General features: G+C 36.8%; 2 protein-coding genes and 1 long non-coding RNA gene across 4 annotated transcripts; 2 read left to right on the top strand and 1 right to left on the bottom strand.

Annotated features, from left to right (window-relative positions):
• The first annotated feature begins 348 nt into the window (after positions 1–348).
• LOC112200078 (nuclear transcription factor Y subunit C-9) lies at positions 349–3031 on the top strand. The gene is made up of 3 exons (XM_024341092.2): positions 349–484; positions 614–669; positions 1992–3031. The coding sequence occupies exon 3, from the start codon at positions 1993–1995 to the stop codon at positions 2770–2772; it is 780 nt and encodes a 259-aa protein (XP_024196860.1). The 5' UTR covers positions 349–484; positions 614–669; position 1992; the 3' UTR covers positions 2773–3031.
• Positions 3032–12925: 9894 nt separating this feature from the next.
• Positions 12926–17247, bottom strand: LOC112199850 (ATP-dependent (S)-NAD(P)H-hydrate dehydratase). 2 transcript variants are annotated; one of them, XM_040518452.1, is made up of 12 exons: positions 17095–17247; positions 16702–16994; positions 16061–16137; positions 15808–15956; positions 15595–15709; positions 15421–15483; positions 15128–15291; positions 14567–14628; positions 13937–14003; positions 13535–13594; positions 13317–13445; positions 12926–13234 (listed from the first exon to the last, which is right to left on the bottom strand). In XM_040518452.1, the coding sequence occupies exons 2-12, from the start codon at positions 16964–16966 to the stop codon at positions 13207–13209; spliced, it is 1179 nt and encodes a 392-aa protein (XP_040374386.1). In that variant the 5' UTR covers positions 16967–16994; positions 17095–17247; the 3' UTR covers positions 12926–13206. The 2 variants fall into 2 exon arrangements, with proteins under 2 accessions (XP_040374386.1, XP_024196592.1); XM_024340824.2 differs by having other exon boundaries at positions 15808–15917; positions 17095–17246.
• A 57-nt stretch (positions 17248–17304) lies between these two features.
• LOC112199851 lies at positions 17305–20202 on the top strand. Its single transcript, XR_002936066.2, has 2 exons — positions 17305–17533; positions 19919–20202. It is a non-coding gene; the product is annotated as an uncharacterized LOC112199851 (long non-coding RNA).
• The last annotated feature ends 1533 nt before the right edge of the window (positions 20203–21735 follow it).

Below are 21735 nucleotides of genomic sequence, written 5' to 3'. Positions count from 1 at the left end.
TACAATTGTTTAGTTAATCTCAATCATCAGATTCGCTCGTTCTTTACAATTCCTTAGTTACATTATCAAAATTTCAATTATCATATATTCAAAACACTTTTTTGCCACCTCCTTCAAGCATATATCAACACCCTTTCCTCTCTTTAAAGAGTAAATCTCTTGAAATTAACTCATTAAAAAAGTAAAAATGGGTACCGACCGAAAAGAAAAAATAATAAAAATAGGTAGCTGAGTGAACAAGGATAGATATTTTCATTTATTTTATTCCTTCAAATATTTAATTAATTGTGGAGGGGCAAAATCGTCAGATACGAAAAGTCAAACTAAAAGTTATAGCTGGGACGACGAACCAAAACTGGCGCTTTTTTATAGTGGGGAGAGTGGACGTAAATACTCCCCCACTCCGATTCCCCCAACCCAGCTCCACTCCTTTCCTGTTTCCTACTTGATCAGATTTCCCAATTTCTCCCAACCCAATTTAAAGGTTCGACCTTTTTCTCTCTTTTTTTTTTTTCCAAATTTTCTCGCTCATCGTAGTTTGCAGCTTTCCTCTTTTCCATTCAAAGCTTGGGTTCAAATAGTCGGGAATTGACCAAATTTGCTTTCTTTATAGGCTTTACAGGTGGTTGAGCAAAACCCAGAACCCGAGAACAAGCAGAGCGACAAAAGGTACAGAATTTCTTTACTTTTGTGCTTGAGTTTTATTTTTTATTTTTTTAATTTCTTGGATTTTCATGCTTTATGTGTAATGTCTTTGTGGGAATTTTTTGTTTAAGTTGGAAAAGTTGGTGATATAGGCTGTTCTTGATTTTTTTTTTGTTATAGTTTCAGAAACCCTAGAGTTTGATTAAGTGGATGGTGAACCAACTCTGTGTATAGGTAGGTAGGTGTAGTTTGTGGCCAATTGTTTGTGTTTATGTGAAGGAAATCAGAGACAATAGCGATTTTCTCTATGGTTGGTTTTACTTTGCTGTTTGACTCAGTGAGTTGGTAGCATAGGCTTGAGTTGACTCACTGTATTTTCAGCTTTGGAAGAAAATTGGGAACTTGTGTGGGTAGGTTTACGTGGGGTTTGGGGTATGAATTGTGGTCTAATTTGGCAGCCGGTTAAGTAATCTTGTGTGAAAAGGTCTGCCAAGTGCTTTTCGTGCTTTGCCTAATTATAAGAGGGTGTTGTATAATGTGCGAGATGCACATATCTGTTTCTGTATAAAATTGTTAGTCACTTTTCTTGTTAAGACAGAATACTCAATTCCATAGTAAGTTTGTATGGTCTACGGGGGTTTCAAGTAAAAACTGTGGTCTGGTTTTAGCGATTAGTCTTGGGTGTGAAATGGTCTACCATGTGTAATTCGTTCTTGTCCAATTTAAGAGGGCCTTGTTTAATTTATGAGCTATACTTGTTAAGGCAGAATACTTGATTCCAAATAAAGTCTCGGTTTGCAACATCTAATATAGTGGAAATTCCTATGGTGGTCAGCTATTCGGATGAAATAAAAGGCAAATAGGTAGTTAGAATAAGATTGGTTGACTAATTGGACCTAATGGAATGGTAGTAGGAGTACTAGAATTACTTGTATGGCTATGCCAGACCTTCTAGGGGAGAATTTTGGTTAAGGTCTAATATGCTTTCTGGTGGAGGAGAAGGTAGTCAACTTTGAAGGGAATTTGTACATTGATTGTTATGAAACCTTAATTTGACCATATAATGTTATTAGGTTTTTTGGTTTTCAATATAATTCTAGAATTCTAGAATTACTATATAAAAACTGTGCTGTATCTAGAGCGACACAGCTGGTTTTGAAAACAGGGTTGTGTTGGACAAATTGACAGCCTATATAAAAACTGTCAGATCAGAGACATCTATCAGGGAATCAAAATCCTATAGTTGATATTCAGCAATCTCTCTATATTTCTTTGGCTTTCTGAAACTTTATTTTTGATATTCCACAATGTACAAAGAGAACTTATTCTTTCCAACCTTATACCAGGATGGATCAGCAAGGGCATGGGCATCCAACAACAATGGGAGTCCCAGGTGCAGGTCAAGCATCATATGGTGTGAACCCATATCAGCCTAGCCAAATGATGGGACTCTCTCCAACTGGATCAGTTGGAATGATGCAATCTCCCACTCAGCCGGGAGGTCCTTCTGCCCCTTCTCAGCTTGCACAACACCAAGCTTATCAGCACATCCACCAGCAACAACAACAGCAGCTACAGCAACAACTCCAAAACTTTTGGTCAGGTCAGTATCAAGAAATTGAGCAGGCTAATGATTTCAAGAACCATAGTTTACCATTGGCCAGGATTAAGAAGATTATGAAGGCTGATGAGGATGTAAGGATGATATCTGCTGAAGCTCCGGTCATATTTGCCAGGGCCTGTGAGATGTTTATTCTGGAGTTGACACTACGGTCTTGGAACCACACAGAGGAGAACAAAAGGAGAACATTGCAAAAGAATGACATTGCGGCAGCAATTACAAGGACTGATATATTTGATTTTCTAGTTGATATCGTCCCCAGAGAGGATTTGAAAGATGAGGTTCTTGCATCAATCCCAAGAGGTGGGAATGTTCCAGTTGTCGGTCCAGCTGATGGTCTTCCTTACTATTACATGCCTGCTCAACATCCACCACAGGTTGGTGCTCCCGGGATGATGGTGGGAAAGCCTGTGATGGATCAAAATATGTATGGCCAACCAACACATCCATACATGGCTCAGCCAGCTTGGCCTCAGCAACAACAGCCGCACAAAGATTCTGAGTGAAAGGATTACTGGAAGATGATTGTTTGTAATATGAAGGTTTACCATTTTTAACTTATCCGATGCACAGTTTGCTTTATATCCAGTTATTACAGTTACAAAGTGCTTATTATTGCTACATGAAAAGGTTCTGCAAAAGGTTTGGTTGATGGGAGATACCCTTTTTTGTCTGTAACTGAAGGATTACTATTAGAAGTTAAACACTTTGCTCTATAACTATTTGTTATGACAGTTACTAAGCGCTTGTTATTGCCGCATTGAATTGTTTCTGTAGAAAGTGTGGTTTCTGGTATTTTGGTTCATTAACTTTATGTTCGATTTTACCCATTCAGGTTGAAATTAGCTACATCTTTTTCATCATTTTAGTTGTGGAATTACTTGTTGGAAGTGATTGAGTTACTTGGTTTTATTGTTTCAGCCAAAGCCTTTGTCTGTAATTAGAATTGTAAATGGACCGGATTTTGATCAGTATCCGCTCCGGATCCATGGTTATTGAATGGGTTTGGATTGAAATTTGATCCGTTGATCTGTTAATGGCATGGTTTGGATTCGTTAATCCGTTTAAGTTTTGTAGTAATGGTACGAGATAGTGCTTAATAGAAGAAAAAATTTAGTGGGACGAACACGTCAAAAGACGAGTTCATGCATTTTCTCTTGATATGCGTTAACATATATTGGTATGAATAAAGTCAATAAACATAATGTTTACTGATCTTAGCAAGTTGATTTTGAAACAATGGGAAGCAAAAAAAGCATGAACTTACAATATCTATTCTGACGATCTAGTGCAAAAGAAGCAAATTGAACACTCCCATTTCAAAAATTTATGGATAAGCAAACTCCAAGTGCAGTGGCTAATGCTAATAATAGCTTTAATCTCCTCAAATTTGGTTGCCCTAGAGGCTGTTCTCTTTAGTTTGTTGTAGTCCTTTTTTTATTTAATTTAAAAAATAAATGAAATACAAAACTCTTTTTCTTTGTTTTTAAAATTAAACAGACTTTTAACCTATTTAGGCCATCTCTAATCGTGGTGGTCTAAAATAAATCATGGTCTAAAATTGTGGATTTTTTAAAAGTACTATTCATCCATGATGATAAGGGCTATAATTTGCTTAACTCCAATTGTTCGGGTTAAATGATAATTTGCTTAATATTGCATGTGGTTAACTATTCTACAACCCTTCTCCATCCACTTGTGGTCTAAATAAAAACCAACCGTTGGTCTTTAGACCCTTAAAACATATCTTATAATAGACTCAAGTCACTCAACCTAAACCCTAAACCCAAAAAATGTAGTAAATTACTTGCTTCTTTACTATTTTTAATTCTTACAATTAATGCTACAAAAATGCATGTAGAGAGTTTGATGACACAAATCATTTCTCTCATGAATAAAATTGGAGAAAAGTTTTTCATATTAGGTATTCACTATGATCCAAGAAACCAAGTATTTGGTTGATACTATTGCTTAAGTTATCATTGCTTTGGTTTGATTGAAAGTACTCATGTTATGCTCATGCACTATAGGTGTCTGACCTTTAGCAACTAGAGATTCGTTAGTAAAAGGTGACGATATGTCACTAGAGAGCATAATATATTAGATACAATCTACATAAGGAAAGACTAAGTGGATCTTAGCTTGATCCAATATTTAAAAACCACCAAATCTACAAGCTACAAGAATCCATACATATTGAAACGACTCTGGTAATCGAAGTTTAGTAAATATGTAATTATCACCACGTAGGAGCTCTATCTAATGGAAGAAGTGATCATAAACTTCTACCCTATACAAGCAGATATATAGCAGGATAGCTCCAAGACAGTTGACAAAAGTAGCCTAAATGCCGACAGAACTGGCAATATAAGAAATGGTAAATTACCATGATAAAAAATATTTTAAGGACAAGAAAATAAAAAAAATTTGAAATTCATAAATATTTGGTTTATGCAGTAAACTGGACATAGTTCTCATAACTTGGTTTAATTAGCTTCTTGTTTCTGCTTCGCTTGTTTGTTCATGTGCTTAATAATTGTGTAGGCACATGATGTGATGCACTTGATACTTGCTTCTGACTTGGATCCATTATGAATGTTCTTCTCTCTAATATTTCTAAATGTCTAGAATTCGTTCATTGTATTGCTTGCATTTTCAACAATAAGAACCCTCATTTATATGTGAGCATTTTCAAAGAGAAGGAAAAAAAGTAAATATATGTGAACATGAGGACAATTAATTCATTAGGCATGGCAAATAGGCAGGTTGGAGGGTTATGTACAGTTTAACGGGTTGCAGTCTGAACGGGTTGAATCTGATAGGTTCAAAAGTTACCCGTTGGAACCAAAGTGGTTGTTTCTAAACCCGTCATGCGAAATTTCAATACATCATGAACTTATTATTAATTAACAACTAATATGCAATGGTTGGCTGAATAATCAACTTTGTCTATCTATATCTTCAACATAATATAATATAATAGCATGCATGCAGTGCAATATGATTATTGAATGATAGGATGCTTCATGAAGATTAGAATTTCAAATTCCAACTTCCTTTGAGAAACCCTAAAGCCGGCCGCTCTCCGTTTGCTGCAAAATTGTTCTCATCTGGCGGCGCCCCTACGTCTGGGTGGCCTCCAGCCTTACCGCTGTCATGGGATTGTTGCCGGAAGGGAGATCAATTTTTATCACCCATAGGACTTTGTCAGAGGGGCTGTGTTCCATGGTCTTGTCAGTTTGGTTTAGCTGGGCTGGTGGTTTTCGTCCCTGCGTTGGGTTTCTTGGAATGTAGGATCTGCCTTGATTTTTCGATCAATGGTGGTGTGGGGTTGTGAGGACCCAGATCGGGGATGGTGGTGTTCCATGGCACGTGGCTCAGGACGACGCGGGTCGGCAGCTTATCGACCTACCCCGGGACGATGCAGGTCGACAATATGGCGCGTGGGTCAGACGAACTTAGCCTGCGGGTGACGTAGGATGAGGGAGACGGGAAGATGGTGGACTGGGCCCGAATCAGGCTGCTGGGCCTGGAGTGCTCCCCTTGGTGACTATCCTATTGGGCTTAGTTTTTGGGCTGGGGTTCTATCCTAGTCCATTATCTTCTAAATTTGGGCTAGGGTTTAGGCTCTTCGACCAAACCTATGTTTTTAGATTTTTTTTGTCTAATTACAATAAGTTTTCTTGTATTAGGAACCTAGAATTTTAGTGCCTCCGGCGTAGTATCAAATGAGGATCTCCACTGTCTCTACGATTTGAAATGTATAATGAGTAGGTCTATTTCTACGTACCACTGTGGGTACTACCACTACTTTCTTGCCTGTCTATGTCCTTAAATGACAGCAGAAGGGTATGTAATGGCCTATTCTGGCTTATGATGAATATACTATTTCGCCCCGTGGGCTTGATTCAAAATGAAGATTAGAATTTCATGCTGTTATTATTTTAGAGAACATTGGGAATGCACCGGGGCATAATGCACTGATGATGTATCGAACAGCTCCGTTGGTGGGGTCCGTCATTCTGGCCCACCTCGTCCATTAAGTGCCTTGGACAGTAGCGGCGGTGAATGCAAACTGAAAGAGGAGATCGAAGGACATTAAAGGAAGGGACATGCACGCCTCACGTGTCCCTCCCTGTAATGTCCTTCGATCAGGATCTGACCCCATTTCAATTGAGTGAGTTTTTTAAGTGTGGAGTGAAAGCAAACTGAAAGGGGAGATCGATTTCCTCATTCGTACCCAATTGGTGCTTGAAATTGAGAGATGTTGAAGAGCGAAAGCAAACCCAATGGGGTGAAAGCAAACCCAAAGGGGAAATCAATTTCCTTTAGGAAAATGTTTCATTTCCTTTAGTATCCCAAGGACACAAACAAAAAAAAAAATCGAGTTTCTTTTTCTAATGTTTCAATTCTGCAAACCAAATAAGGCTCTAAGAAAAGCAGAGATAGTAGGCAAGACAATCTTATGGCTTTGAAATATCATTTCTCTTATGAAACAGTTGATGTTAGATTCTCATCCAGGTTTTTAAGAAATGAGCGGCAAAGTTATCTTTCTATATACAAAGTTTAATATCTCTCAAAACTGTGAAAGCTGTCACGAAAACTAAGAAAATTTAACTCTAGCTAATAAAAGCAATTGAGTTTCCGATGATCCGACTCTGTCATTTGAAAATCATTAGCACCAACAAATTGGACAAGCATCCTCAAAACCACAACAAACAAAGTGTTGGTGAAATTATAATAAAAAATTCTAATTTGAATTTGAGGAACTCGTTGACACATGGACTAAGGCGCGGATATCTTAGTGTTGTATTTAGTCAATTGTTAAGACTATTTAGTCAACTACAAAGGTTATGTTTAAAAAAGACTCACAGTTGGTGATGAAGATTATGTATTTACTAGGAACGTAGTGTATAAAGACGTTTTGCTTCATCCGCAAACAAATAATACGATTTATTCATCAATACTACAATATTAAAAGAAAATAAATATATAAATTTTTTTGTAGTAATAGTACGAGATATACACCCTTAATAAAAGAAAAAAATTAGAGGGATGAAGGCATCAAAAGACAAGTTTATGCATTTTCACTTGATAGGCACAAAGGTATATTGGTAAGAATGAACATAGTTTATCTTAGCAAGTTGATTTTGAAAGAATGGAAGCAAAAGAAGCATGAACTACAATATATATTCTAACGACCTAGTGCAAAAAGAAGTAAAATGGAACACTCTCATTTCAAAAATTTATGGATAATCAGACTCTGATTGCAGCAGCTAATGCTAATAGGTTTAACCTCCTCAATTTTGGTTGCCCTAGAGTTTTTTATTTTTATTTTTTTGAAACAGAAACATTGCTGACATGTATATTTAAAAGCTGAGGAATAGTGGTGTAGTTTTTGTTGTCTACAAAATATTGGGGCTTCATCTACTTGGCAGCAATATGCATAATAAACATGCATTCCAACAAACTATTCGATCTAGTCCTAAAGGGTTAGCCAAATCAACAAATGACTCCATGTTCAGTGCTCGATGTAGTATCTTACTACTAGCATATCCAAGGAAATAGTCACAACAACTGTCTTCGATGGAATATATTTGATGCCGAATAGGTTCTTTGAACGCTTCATAGGAACTGAACCAGTTATGGCAACATTTTGGTGATGAGAGTATCACTCGGTACACTAGAAATTACTCTTGACAAAGCATAACTAGCGGATATGAACACTTGTATCGAATCTTTCTTGGTCTTGCATTAAGTCTTGAGGACTCAAGATTACGACATGTCTCGTAACAAACATACTTTTTCCATCAAAAAGTATGTCTGCATACTCAGGGTTATGCAGCTCATTCATCAAATGTCCTACATACTTAGACATACAGGTCCCATCCTTCAAAAACCAAACTTGAAGACGTCCACCAGAGGTTGTTCCCTTTAGTTTCTTATAGTCTTTTTCGCATAAATTATATATATAAAAAATGCAATATGAAACTCTTTTTCTTTGTTTTAAAATTAAAATGACATAATTTTAACCTACTAAGACTATCTCTAATCGTGGTGGTCTAAAATAAACCATGGCCTAAAATTGTGGATTTTCTAAAAGTATTATTTATCCAAATGGTAAGGGCTATAATTTGCTCAACGCCAATCGTTTGGAGCTAAATTATAATTTGTTTAATATTGCATGTGGTTGACTAACCAATAACTCTTCTCCATCCACTTGTGGTCTACAAGACTACAACGTGCTCTAAATAGAAACTAGCCTTTGGTGTTTAGACCCTTAAAACATATTTTATAATAGATCCAACCCGTTATTGGAGATGGGTTTTGGAAAGCAATGGGTCAGAAAGGTGGACTTTAGACCTAGGATTGAAGATAGCCTTAGTGTAGTAAATATCTTGCTTCTTCACTATTTTAAATTCTTACAATGAACACTACAAAAATGCATGTTGAGAGTTTGATAACACAAATCATTTATCTCATGAATAAACTTGGAGAAAAGTTTTGCAAATTAGCCGATATTATTGCTTAAGTTATCATTGCTTTGGTTTGATTGAAAGAACTCATGTTATGCTTATATACTATAGGTGTCTGACCTTTAGCAACTAGAGGTTCGTTAGTAAAAGGTGACGATCTGTCACTAGAGGGTATTGCTTTGGGAATAGTTATCATCAATTAGGCAATATATTAGACACAATCTACCTAGAGGAAGACTAAGTGGATCTTAGCTTGATCCAATATTTGAAAACCACCAAGTCTACAAGTTACAAGAATCCATACATACTGAAACGACTTTAGTAATTGAAGTTTAGTAAACATGTAATTATCACCAAGTAGGAGCTCTATCTAACGAAAATAGTGATTATAAACTTCTACCCTATACAAGCAAACATACAGCAGGGCAGCTCCAAGACAGTTGACAAAAGTAGCCTCAATGTCGATAGACCTGCCAATATAAGAATTGGTAAATTACCATGATAAAATATATTTTCAAAGACAATAAAATATTACCATGATAAAGACGCCAAGCTCCTTTAGGTGAGAGGAGCTTGATGTCTAGCCTTCAGGGTAATCATCTAGACTCCCAAACAATCAGCTCTTAGGAAGTGGGGATGGTTGCAGAATCGTTCACTATGACCCAGTCGACCACAATTGTAGCAAAAGAGAGAGATCTTTTTGTATCGAAACTCCACCCAGATCGGAGTGTTGGATCCACACCCAGGGCGTAACTACGTAGGAGGATAGCCCAACCCATAATTCTTTCAATATTTGATTGATTATAAGTGCCAACATTTCTCATATTCATGTTTGGTTCAGTTGGCAAAGTGGTTGGTTATTTTCCTAGTGACCTTAGTTCGAATCTTGTTGACAGCAATTAATGCTTGTTTTCTTGGTTGTTATATCATTTTCCTCCCCCATTTTCTCTTTCCCCATAAAGGGCTCCCTTCTTCTTTCCTGCTAAAATTTTCTTGCCTTTTTTTTTTTTCTCTCTTTCCCAATTTTCTTACAACAATTTCTATTAACATTTCTTTACAATTTAGTCTCATTGATGGGGGGAAAAAAAATCTTGGTAGCAAGCCTTAGATTAGCCCAGCCCAAGTTTACATCCTGGATTCGCCATTGTCCGCACCTAATCCAAACTTCAGGTATCAAGGGTAGTAGTGTGTTGATATTGACTCTGACCCGAAGGAACCCCCTCCAACCATTTATAGAGTTAGGGTTTTCGATCCCCATCACCGTACAAGCAACAGCTCCAAGAAGGTTAGCATTTGCCCTAGTCATCTGCCCGCGCGAGAGACGGTGAGCTTGGATCCAAATAGTCAAAGAATGGACAATGACGTCCTCCAGTCTTGCCTCCAAAGGCTAAGTATTGGTGCTAATCGTATGACCTATGGAAGACCAAGGTCCTCTATCAAGGATCAGTTGACGGGTCTCTGCCTTCATAGGGGTGATGGTGAAAGTACATTGATCTCTGATAGCTTCGATGTGTACTTCACCAAAGTCAGACCATGCTCGAGTAAGGATTTGGATAACAACAGTAGTGTTGGGAAATTTGTCAGCAATAAGGAAGCCTAGCAAAGTAAGGGATTGCTCTGCTTGAGGATTAGGTTGGTTTAGATTGATTACTTGATCATCTAGGTTAGGGTTTATGTTCTCATTGGATTGCATGGTGAGGATAGGAGATGGTTGATGTTTGTAAGGTGAGATATGGAAGAGGTTTGCAGGGGAAGTGAATTGGCTTCATGGAGTGTGGATGTATAAGTTGTAAGAAGGACATTGGAATTGTTCAAATAAATAGGTGTTTCCTGAGGATGTGATCATTAAGAACCCAGAAAGACAGTGAAGTGATTGAAATTAAGAGGTGGTGGGATTTTCTAGGGTGAAGAGATGGCCGGCAGAGAAGGCAGGCGGCAGATTGAGCAGTAGAACAGGTCTCCATAAATCTTATTAAGGACAGATGGTGAGTAAGATCAAGTTAACAGGAAATCAAAGGTTCTAAGAAGGCGACAGATAGCAAACAAGTAGTAAATTCTACAAGGGAAGTAAAGATTGGAGTAAGTAAACATGGGGAATTGAGATGACTTGAGTGGGTGTAAGTTAACTCCAGACGGCGGAGCAAGGGGAGCAGGTCAGGGATATTGAAGACCGGAGTAAGTAAGCTCATAGATTGATGGGATTAGTTAGTTGGAACATGGCTGGGTTCATGAAACTGGACTGGGTTCTTGGAACTGGGATTTGGAAAAGTTCCGAGGGATCCACTGTTGAAAGTGGGGTGCTTCTCTTTTCTAGAGAGAGACGCTCTAAACTATTCTAGTGAGAGAGAGAGACCACGAGGGGGAGAAAATGTTAGATGCAGTAGTGGGTTTGAATATAATGGCTTGTTTCTTATGGCTAGCGCTATCATATGTGGGTGATCTTAATTTGCTATGGCCACCCATATATTTCACTATAGCCTATCTTGCTCTGTTATTTCTTTTGTTAGTTTTTTCTCACTCTAGAGTTGTCATTGTTTCATTTTTCACGGAGAAGTTTTGGTTGATGTCCCATTTTTTCATATTGTTTTTTCTCTTTTATTTTAATAAAATAATAAAACAGAGAGATGAGAGGTGAATATACGAGAGTAGTGGTCCTCTCCCTTTTAGGGAGAGTAGGCACCTCATGCGAAAACAGTTACAGAGAAACTAATATCGCTTGATCTTAAAAAAAAAAAATTAAAAAAAAAAACTCTTAAAGCTTTCTTTTTCTATGTGACTAAATGATAGTTCATCATGAATGATCATTTGACAAGCAACTTGCACTTGTTCTGTCCAACCCATCATAACTACATTAGATTCAGTAGTCCCATCATTACTGAAAACTTGTTGGTCCTCATCATTTACATCAATCCAATTTGGGCACTACTTGTGCACATGCTCTATAGTCTATATGCCTCTTAAGACCACTAAACCCATGATACAATGAATAAGAAGCAAGATTAGTAGTGCAATACTTACATTTTGGTCTAACTTTGTGTCTACCTGACCCTACTTTCCATCTACAACTTCGAAAATCGGCTTCTTAAATTTCTCGAAGTGATCCCAGACCCATAACCTTGTTGCACTAAACTTTGCAGCTTTTTTTATTTTTTATTTATTTTTTCTGTTCATCTTCCTCTTGGTCTTGATTGATTTCTTATTGACTTTTGGATGAATTGCGGCATTTGTAGTTGGAGGAGCCTTGCCTTTACACCTTTGGTAACCAGCACCAACTCATTCCCAAAAGACAGAAGTAGGAGTAAGCATAGTTGATCTAGACATTTTGATTGCAACGGATCGAATCAGGTGGGGAGCAAAGGATTTAGAAATTGAAATTTAGGAATTTAGGGTTTGAAGAAATAAAAACTTCAAATTGGGAATAACAACTTTAAGGATTTGAATTGAAGTGGATTGAGTCAAGGAAAATTCATTTTATGAGTGGAGTTTGCTAATTAAGGAATTTTGATATTTGCAGAATTCAAATATGGGTTTGGGGTGTTGAAGTTAGGGTTCTTTGAAGAGTGAATTGGGGATTTCGGTGTTGGTAGCAAATTAGAGAATGAGAGATCAAGAACTGAAGTTTGGGGCTAAAGGATTTTAAGATCCTCTGCGGACAAGTCTAATAGTATGTAACTATGTATAGACTTGTATATAAAGAAGTTTCGGTTCAATCGGACACAAATAATGTGAAATCCTAGAGAAGCTTTCAAATACGTATATCAAACTGTGTATACTTCGCAGTGTGTGACAAATCCGAGGGTGGTCACCAACTGCCCCAGTTACTCGAAGTGCTAAATCAAGTAATTCTGGAAATGTGTGGTTTGGTCATTTAGTGCCAAGGGCTTGTTATTACTTAATGCAGCATGAAAAGTTTCTGTAAAGGTCTGGTTTTGAATTTTGGATGGTTTCACCTTCTACATAAATCACAGGTTTGATACCATCCTTTCTGCTTAAATTTGCTACTTGTTCATCATTTCACTAGCGAAATGACAAATTGGTAGGAAATCGAGCGCGCTGCAGGGCTTTTCTTGTTTTAGTCAAGTCTGTTAAAACCTGTGGATTACTTGAGCAGTTTCACAATTAGAAGATATACTATATCACAGAAATCTGTATACTAGTTGATATACATGCTTCATGATCATGATAACAGAGGCTTATGGCTAACATCATTTCCTTCGCAGAGATTTAGACGCCAATGAAATATTCATCCTGATAATGTCATAATAAGCAAAACAGTCTATATACAAGAGAAGTTGTTTTCACCAAAAACGAGAAAAAGAGGGAAAAAAGAAAAGAAAAGAGTTTTAAGTTTGGAAAGGGTGTGAAGGAAACCAAGGAAATGTGATTCTGGTCAACCGAAGCGACTGAAATTGAGGGTCTCTGAATGTCGGTACATGCAACTCTATCAGCAGAAGATTAACAGCATCAGGGAACTGGACAAATATCCTGCAAACTGCACAAGAGAGAAGAATCTCCAACTTAACTCTAAATTCGTATATCAAGATTTACTCTTTTTTATGGGCAGCAGCCTTTACCTTCTTCCCAAGCATTCTATGATGTCAGTAGTAAGAGTTGACCTTTTCTTATTCTCAAAAGCGAGGGATGCAGCCTTCCTCATTAAAGTGGAGCCAGCAATGCAACCCAACATTGTGGGGTTTCGGGAACTGCAAATACACAAATTGGCACAAGTAGTTGTCAAACATGGGGTAAAACTACAAGGAACCAAAAGTTTAACATGTTTAGACCGTGTAACCTGATACTCAGATTCTCATCTGTGACAATTTGACGGGCCCATGAAAGAAATACAGCAACGCTGGAGCCACAAAAACATGTTAGATTCAAATATAAAGTATCAATTAATGCAACAGAATATAGAAAGTTCTCAAGATCTGGGTTTTAAAGACAAATCATCAGTTGGTGACAATCACTTCAACACACAATTTTAAAAAGGTAACCAGGACTAGGAGACATAGTGAATTTTGCAGTATTCCATCTCTCTCTCACCCATACCCACACATGCGCATGGATGTTTGGGTAATGCATTCTTGGAGAGAAACAATTGAAGGATTGTAAATAGAACTTCAGTTACCAGTTAACACATACAAAAAGAAGCCATTCACAAAAAAATGTCTGAAACTCGGAAACAAAAACTTGCCTTCCAGAAAGTATATCTCCCTGTCCACCACATCTTCGAGGAGAACCATATATGCTCACTGATTCAACTGAATAAAGAATAAAATTTTAGAACTAAGCATTTCAGGCTTCCTTATTCGAGAACACAATAGGGATTTCCAAGATCAAGAGGAGGTAAAAAGCCTTGAATTTAGTTAACAGTGTGTCAAAAACAGAAACCAAGTGACTTGCAGAACTTGTACATCAGATAATTGAAACCCTTTTGAATGATAACTACAAGTATAATATGGCTCTCAGGATCTTTGACAAGTCATCTTTGCTTTGTTTCACTTGATTGACACAAATTGACAGTGTCTTCAATTGGGAGAAATTATATTATAAATGAAAAGGTTTAGATCATGCATTTGGTTTAAAAGCTGAACATTAGTCCCCCAAGATTAGAATGCAATAACTCATGGTCCAAAGAGTTGACAAGGTGTGACACAGGAAATGACTCCCACTAGCATAAATTTGTAAGATACTTACCTACATTCTCAAAGGAGATGTGGTCACATATGGAAATATATGTTTCAAGGAATAGTAATGTTATTAAAGCAAAAGCTTCACGAAGTACCAAAACAACACAAAACATACAGGCATATTTGTTACGCACCTATCTCACCATCACTAATGAGGTCAGCTTTTCCTTTCCTAAGTATAGTGACACCACCAATCCTGACAGATACAGGTTCAACAGTTAAATAAGTACCATAAGATTATTATTATTATTGTTATGAAATAAAAGCATACAAATGCAACAAGCAAACTACATCTATTTTGGAGTATAGGACAAAATACATCATAAAGCATTAGCCTTAAGTGTGAAGTGTATTTCACAAAATCATTAAGAAGGATTGCTCATGCATGGTATTCAACAAAGCTTCATCCAACTCCCAATCTGAACAATCACCAAGATTGTTGATGGCCCTAAAAATGCCTGACCAACAGTCCTGTATGTAAGAATGCTAATACACATACATATTGCATAAGTGCATGTATGAGAATTTAAAACTGTTTTTGAAACTTAGTGGAGATGCTAGAGAATTATAAAACACCATTAGTGCCTTATCAACCAAATATATTCCAAGTAATGTAACTGAATTATATAATACAATACAAAGAGTTGTCAACTAATAAAACACAATACAAAAGAATCTTGTTAATAGATATATACCTTTTTGCAAGAGATAGTAATTGCTCACGTGCATCTTCATCATTTACTTCACAACTCAAAACTTTTTGTACAAGTCGCTTGTATTCATTTACATTTGGAGTCAGGACAGCCAAGTGATATCCACTTACAAGATCAAGACAGTTTGTAATAAGAAAGAGTCCATCCTGGCAATTTTGATGCTGACATTAACTGACAGTTTCATAGCAAGAACATGTGTGGTGAAACTAAGAAAAGAAAACACAATCATTTATTGCAGGATCTCAAGTATGATATAGGATTTTGTAATTACATACCCCATCTATGACAATTGGAACATTGGACTGTCTTGCATGCTTTATGATTTTGCTAACACAATCCTGGATTACAATGACATAGTTAGAAATACATATGGTGTACATTATGTGCATGATTAAACTCTAAAGTAGCCTACAACAGCTCCTCAAGTAATTAAATCAACAGAAGCTAACCAGAAGAAATGGGTCCCTTCCAAGGCCCGGACCAATTACAAGACAATCAAATCTTTCCATCCACTTATCAACTTCACCAAGAACCTTTTCTAAGATAAAGCTCTTGTCCTCATCCCTGAAAATCGGCTTAAAAAAATTAGCAGTTCACTAGATGATAAGGACTTATATATCGATTGTTACAAGCATATGAATTTGTATTGAAAACTAAATCACCTAACACTGTATGACTCTTCTAAAATTGGGTGTACGATCAACTCAGGACTGTAGCTTTTTATAACTGAAGCAGCATCTCTTGTACAGAAAACATGGGACAGATCCGCACCCTGAGATGAAAAGGATATGCTTTCGTTTATCAAACTTACCTAGTGAAGAAAATACTTATTGTTTACCATTTCAGTCTATTAGCAACATTTTTGATTGAATCTGGCTAATATTTAGAAATGAAAAATAACAGCATGGCACTTACAATTTTTAATGCTGAGATAGCAGCAAAATATGGAGCACCAGTGTACTCACGGCACCCACCAATAACAGCTATATTTCCTGACCAGAACAGAGAGGAAATATTAGCAGATTTGCTCCTTTCTTCAGTACAAACACATAAGAGACATCGAATAGATCGAGAACATTGATGAACCAAACACGACAAGAAATTCAACATGATTAGATTGCAGGATCACACTTTTTCTTAAAAAAATTTAGTTATGAACAGAATGATAAAATAAAAGTGGACAAGTCCACAAGCAACAAGGAAAAGACACTGGAGACTCGAAAGAACAACACTGTGGACACTTAATTGATGCAAACAAAACACCCAAAGAAACTAAACCTAGACTACAGCTGCCCTCCAGTCACCCAAACTCTCACACTAACCAATTCAACTCTGATAAAGCAATTAAAATTGGAACAAGAAACCAATAAGGCCATTCCCACAATCAACATCACAACGGTGAAGGATGCCAATTACCTTAATCTTCAGTTGTTAAACATATCAATTTTAAAACAAACACATACAACATATATGGTATATATTTACATCTATATCAGCAAAACGCATTGTACACGAAGCTAAAGAAATGACATCATTAGCACATTGAGTGAGCTTACCAGCCTGACCCTTGTGTCTATTTGGATCAAGGGTCGGTGTGATTGCCCTCAGAACATTCTCAACATCAGCCTCCAAAGAAGCTCCACTACTGAATCCAACTCCTTGCATTGGTTTCTGATTAGTGTTAATGTTATGATTACTGTAACCTCCAACTCCAAGACACCTTATCACCAACTGTTGCCTTCTCAACACAGCTGAAGAAGCCAGCATATAAATACAACTCTTTGCACCAAACCCAGAATTCACTCCTAGTTTTACAAGCATCAATGACCAAGCACCACTCTTTCTTCCACTAAAAACCCACAAATACCAAATCCTCAGAATTCAATCCACCCAGAAATTGATCAAAATTGCACAAAGTAATCAACTTTGAAGAAGTTACAGATACTTACCTAGTAGAAATGCTCGACCTTTAACGAGTCAAGCCCACCTCTTTTCGTAAAACCCCTGCAAAATATTGAAATGGGTTCGATAAAGTCGGTGGCTTTTTGCGTTGTGGAAGGTGATATAGCCAACACCTGTAGTGGGTCCCCAGTTAGATTGTAAAACGGTGCCGTTTGGCTTAGTCTTCCTTATTTTATAGACCTGGGAACTTTCATTTGGGGAGGGAGGAGAGGAAGAATGAAGGAGAGGAGGAATGTGAATGCGATGAGATCGGCGGTGGTGGTGCTCGGAGCACTCGCATTTGGGTACCTGACTCTACAGCTTGGTTTTAAGCCCTATCTTGAAAGAGCCCAAATTGCTGCTGACCAGTCTGAGCTCTCTTCTTCCTCAGAGCAACAACAACAAGAACAAGAACAACCCAACTCGAGCTCAACCCGCCATTTCTAAGTGAGTAAGACTCAGTATCTGGATAGCAATAACCCTCTGATTTTACTTTTTGTGCTTTGTTTTTCTTACTGTTGCTAGTTAAAGATTGAGGCTTTGTGGATATTGGTTTCTTGCTGACCAAGAGAGGCATTGAATTGAACTTGATTTCTGGGATTTAGTACTCTTTATGATGGATTTGGATTTATAGAAGATGAAAGTATTAGCTATGAGACGTGCTCTTAGTGGGTTTTAGTCATTTAGTGCTATGCATTTGGAGGCTTGGCTGCATATTGAGAGTATTTGGTTCTATATAGGACTAGAAAAATTTGGTTCTGATGTTGATGTGGGTTTATAGTTCTGTATGATTCCTCTGAAAACTTGTGTATCCGATAAGTTTCAAGTAAATTTCAGGTTGATGAGCTAAAGTGGGCTTTTGCTCCATTATGAGTCTCAGGCCAAATTCATTGTTAAAAGTTAGCGATGCATTGCATTTGAAATGCAAGTTAAGTTCAGAAAAATAATGCTCATTTCAATTGGATATGTGGTTTCCATATCTCACCTTCATATTCTCTATGCATAAGATTGATTTGGTAGGTGCGTCGGAATAAAATGATACTTTTTCAGAATTTAAATGGATAAGGAGCAGTATTCAAATTTGACTCTCTTGCTTCCTTACAAATCTATATTGACCAGATCCTTTTTGAAAATGTGTTTAGTAAACATATATCTCAGTCTCCAGCAAACCCTTGTATAGCATCTCCTATGTTAGTAGTTCAATTCCAATTCCAGTTCCAGTAAGCACCCTATTTTTTGCTTTATTCTGTTTAACTATGATTATGCACAATGCACCAGGCTTTATTAATTTCAGTATTGTGCGTCACCACCCCTTTAGCGAGTTTTTGATAGACTATCCTATGGCAATACTGGTAGTCATGGGGTGAACAGTAATTGCTGTGTCAACATGGGGCTTTATGTCTTCATATAGTTTTCCCTAAAAGAAGTGTCTACTTAACTTCTTTTCTTTTTGTTTCTTCTTGAAACTGTGTAATATTACTACACATACCATTTGTTAGAGCAGTTTATTTACTCACATATTTTTGTGCTCCTACTCCCTTGTAATTGTGATTGAACCAGCGGTGTCCCATGTCTCCCATCCCAGTTCATTTCCCACGCAATTACCCTAAATTGTAAACCTTTGTTGAAGTTAACAAAGTTAAGTGATTACCTTGTGGTCTTAAACTAATGTGTGATCTATATCAATTGGGTCCCATGGTGTTCGCTGTTGTAATGATTTTTTTTTGAAAAGCTAATAAGTAGACTAATAGAGTTTCTAGGTTATACTAACAAGTTTCAAGGCAACCGATTGAATTTGAAAAAGCCGAAATGATCCAAGTTCTATGTGGTGTAGTATATGCCTTATTTACTGTGAACAGAAGGAAAAGTAGGACAAGATAATGGTATGAGGGAAGCAGTTCATTAAGTTGAGCATTTGATCATCACAGATTGGTATTAAGTTTTTGCTCTCAAAACTAATGCTATAGGGCCTACACCTTGCTTTTTGGAGCTTGAAGGGTTTGGGCATTCTTTGGTTCCTCACTTTTGATAAAGGCAGCAATTTTTTAATTTTTTTTAATTTTTAATTTTTTAATTTTTTTTATATTGCAGTGGTGTACATATGGCCCTTGATGATGATGATGGGATCAACTTATTTATAGTGGTTTCAAAAGCTTTGTAGATATAGTTTCAGGGAACTTGAATCTCATGCATTGAATTGGAGTTCTTGTGATATCCAAGTTTTAATGACATTTGGTAATGATATTTTAAGCTTATATCAATGGCAGGGTGAACTTCACTTCTTTGTAGCTTTAGTGTCATTTACATGTTTCGATAGTTCTTATTGTCACCTGTTACTCTGCAAACTTGTTTGCTGCTTGTAGATAATGACATCTATGAAATTCTGATGTTATGATATAGATGACTGTCATGATTCCCATTTGGTGCACATTTTGTAGACTCACATGTTGTTTATTCCACTATTGATAGATACCTATGAATAGTCTAATGTACTGCTGTTGATGCTGATCAGTGATCACATGTTCAAAACTTGAAACTAATGTCTTTGCTTCCTATTTCCTAACTATTCTGTATTTCAAGTCTTTCATTTGAAAACTTTTGGTTTATGACATAATCACATAGTTTCAACTTTCAGCCCTACTCCTTCGTAATTGTGGCTGAACCAGGTCTCCATCCTAGTTCATTTACCATGGAAATTTAAACCTCTGAGTGGAAGTTCATTTGCTCATCCTAGTGTTTGCCAGCTATTGTAGTGATGTTCTTTTAATGAACTATTTAGATAAACAAAATTTTTGCAATCATATTATACTAAGAAATGTTCAATTGATGTAGATGGGCCAGCGAGGAAAATGGACAAATAACGAGGCGGCAGCTGTATAGTCCCCCTGATGATGATTGTGAGTCTCATTTGTACCAGTCTCCAATGCTTTTCAGACAGTTTTGTATGAATTTTCCTTAATTGAGCAGTGTGTGAGTGAGGGGAATTCGAATCTGGTGCATTGAAGTAGAATTGCTAACATATATGTATAATTACTGAATCCCAGTTGTAGACAATACTTAATGGATGGCACTGCATGAGATGGATTGGAGGCATGGCAAAACATGGCATTTATGTATTATGTTTTTTGTTGGCGAGAAACTAATAGGTAGGTTATAATAAAATTCAAATGGTTAAATGGTTTAGCCAATTAAATGGGAAACCCCTTTTTCGCACTTAAGGTTTAAGGTAATGGGGACCCTCGCACTCGACCCTTGGGGTGGACTCGGTTTTTGTTACTAACTGCTAACCGAACCGATGGCTTTCCTTTTCCATTTGAGTTATCGATGGAGTGAGTTTTATCTCTCTTTCGTAAGTCTCATTCTCTTTGAGATTGTTGTTCTTGTTCTTCTACTTCCCTACTTGTAGGGCAGTACTAGAGGCAGAGCTTGGGTTTTCAGGTGCCTCCTTGAACTTGGAGATAGACACTGTCTATAGACAAAAATTCTCTTAAAGGGGGTTTGGTTCCTATCCCACCATTCACTCGACATCATAAGTTAAATACTTGGGGGCAAATAATTTTTTATTACTTATCCTGATAAAATTGATAGGGACATGAAATTAACACTCGTCATTTTACAATCCACACTCCATATTTTATTTTTTTGTATGATAAATTTGATCTTTCTAAGAGTGTGAATTTCATTCTAAAAAAGAAAAGAATGAGAGTGGATTACAGTTTTAGGAGTGTGAATGTCATTCCCCAATTTATATGCACTACTTTAATTTGAACCAAATATCATGCATTGAAAAACCAATAAAAAAATAAACACCCATAAGATTTAAAAGTATAGAAGAGACACTGACGATGATCTAGTGTTTTGAGTTGTAACCAAAAAGAAAAAAGAAGATCTTGTGTTTGAGAGCATCCAATAGAAATAAAGTTAATAAGAATCAACTAATCTAATAAATTACATATTTCTTTTGATTTAGTTTTTCTTGGTGTTTTTAAGTACTAAACGAAGATTCGTATGAATGAGGAAGTTATTTACATGGATTGTATTTCACTAAAATCAATTATATAGTTGTGGAAAGATAATGGGCCCACGTCAAAGATAGCTCTCTCTCCAAACAGAAGGGAAAAATAATTAGCAAACTACAAAGACTCCCCTAGTAGAAGTCCAAAACACAAATAACTCCTCCACTTTTGATTTTATACATCTAAGGACAAAAGTTTACACTTAAGGACATTTTGTCTTTAGTAAGTCTTTTACTTTCCTTAATAGTTATCTCTTCCTTTGGTAAAAATAAAATTGACGAAGCGTAGTGGGCCCATGCTTTTGAATTTGTTTGTTTAACCATATTGCAGGTATAAGTCCATCCTCTATACTCGAAGGTAAACGGTTATTTTTACCATTCATAATTTCGATTGTTGATAGACTTGAGTTGATTGCTATCTGCAAAATTACTACTAAGGAACTGCAAAAGGAGAGAGAGAAATTGAGAAAATTAAAAACCTATAGAGATAATCTTAGTAGAGATTCTCCCAATTACTGGGATATCATCTATAGACTACAGACTAGAATCTATAGAATAGAAGAGGAGATAGATAATCTCTTAGATGTTCTGGAAGAGGAACAAAAACCTCTTGATTATTTGAGTATTGGTTAGA

Source organism: Rosa chinensis, chromosome 4, assembly GCF_002994745.2.
Source record: "Rosa chinensis cultivar Old Blush chromosome 4, RchiOBHm-V2, whole genome shotgun sequence".
NCBI lineage: Eukaryota > Viridiplantae > Streptophyta > Magnoliopsida > Rosales > Rosaceae > Rosa > Rosa chinensis.
This window is presented reverse-complemented; position numbering and strand designations above follow the sequence as displayed.

What these genes read in the sequence shown, in the direction of transcription:
- LOC112200078 (XM_024341092.2), top strand. Translation starts at nt 1,993, where the DNA reads ATGGATCAGCAAGGGCATGGGCATCCAACAACAATGGGAGTCCCAGGT.
- LOC112199850 (XM_040518452.1), bottom strand. Translation starts at nt 16,966, where the DNA reads ATGCTTGTAAAACTAGGAGTGAATTCTGGGTTTGGTGCAAAGAGTTGT. An exon ending in TTCCAATTGTCATAGATGGG is followed by an intron (nt 15,292 to 15,420) that starts GTATGTAATTAC and finishes CAAAATTGCCAG; the next exon opens with GATGGACTCTTTCTTATTAC. An exon ending in ATAGAATGCTTGGGAAGAAG is followed by an intron (nt 13,235 to 13,316) that starts GTAAAGGCTGCT and finishes TCTCTTGTGCAG; the next exon opens with TTTGCAGGATATTTGTCCAG.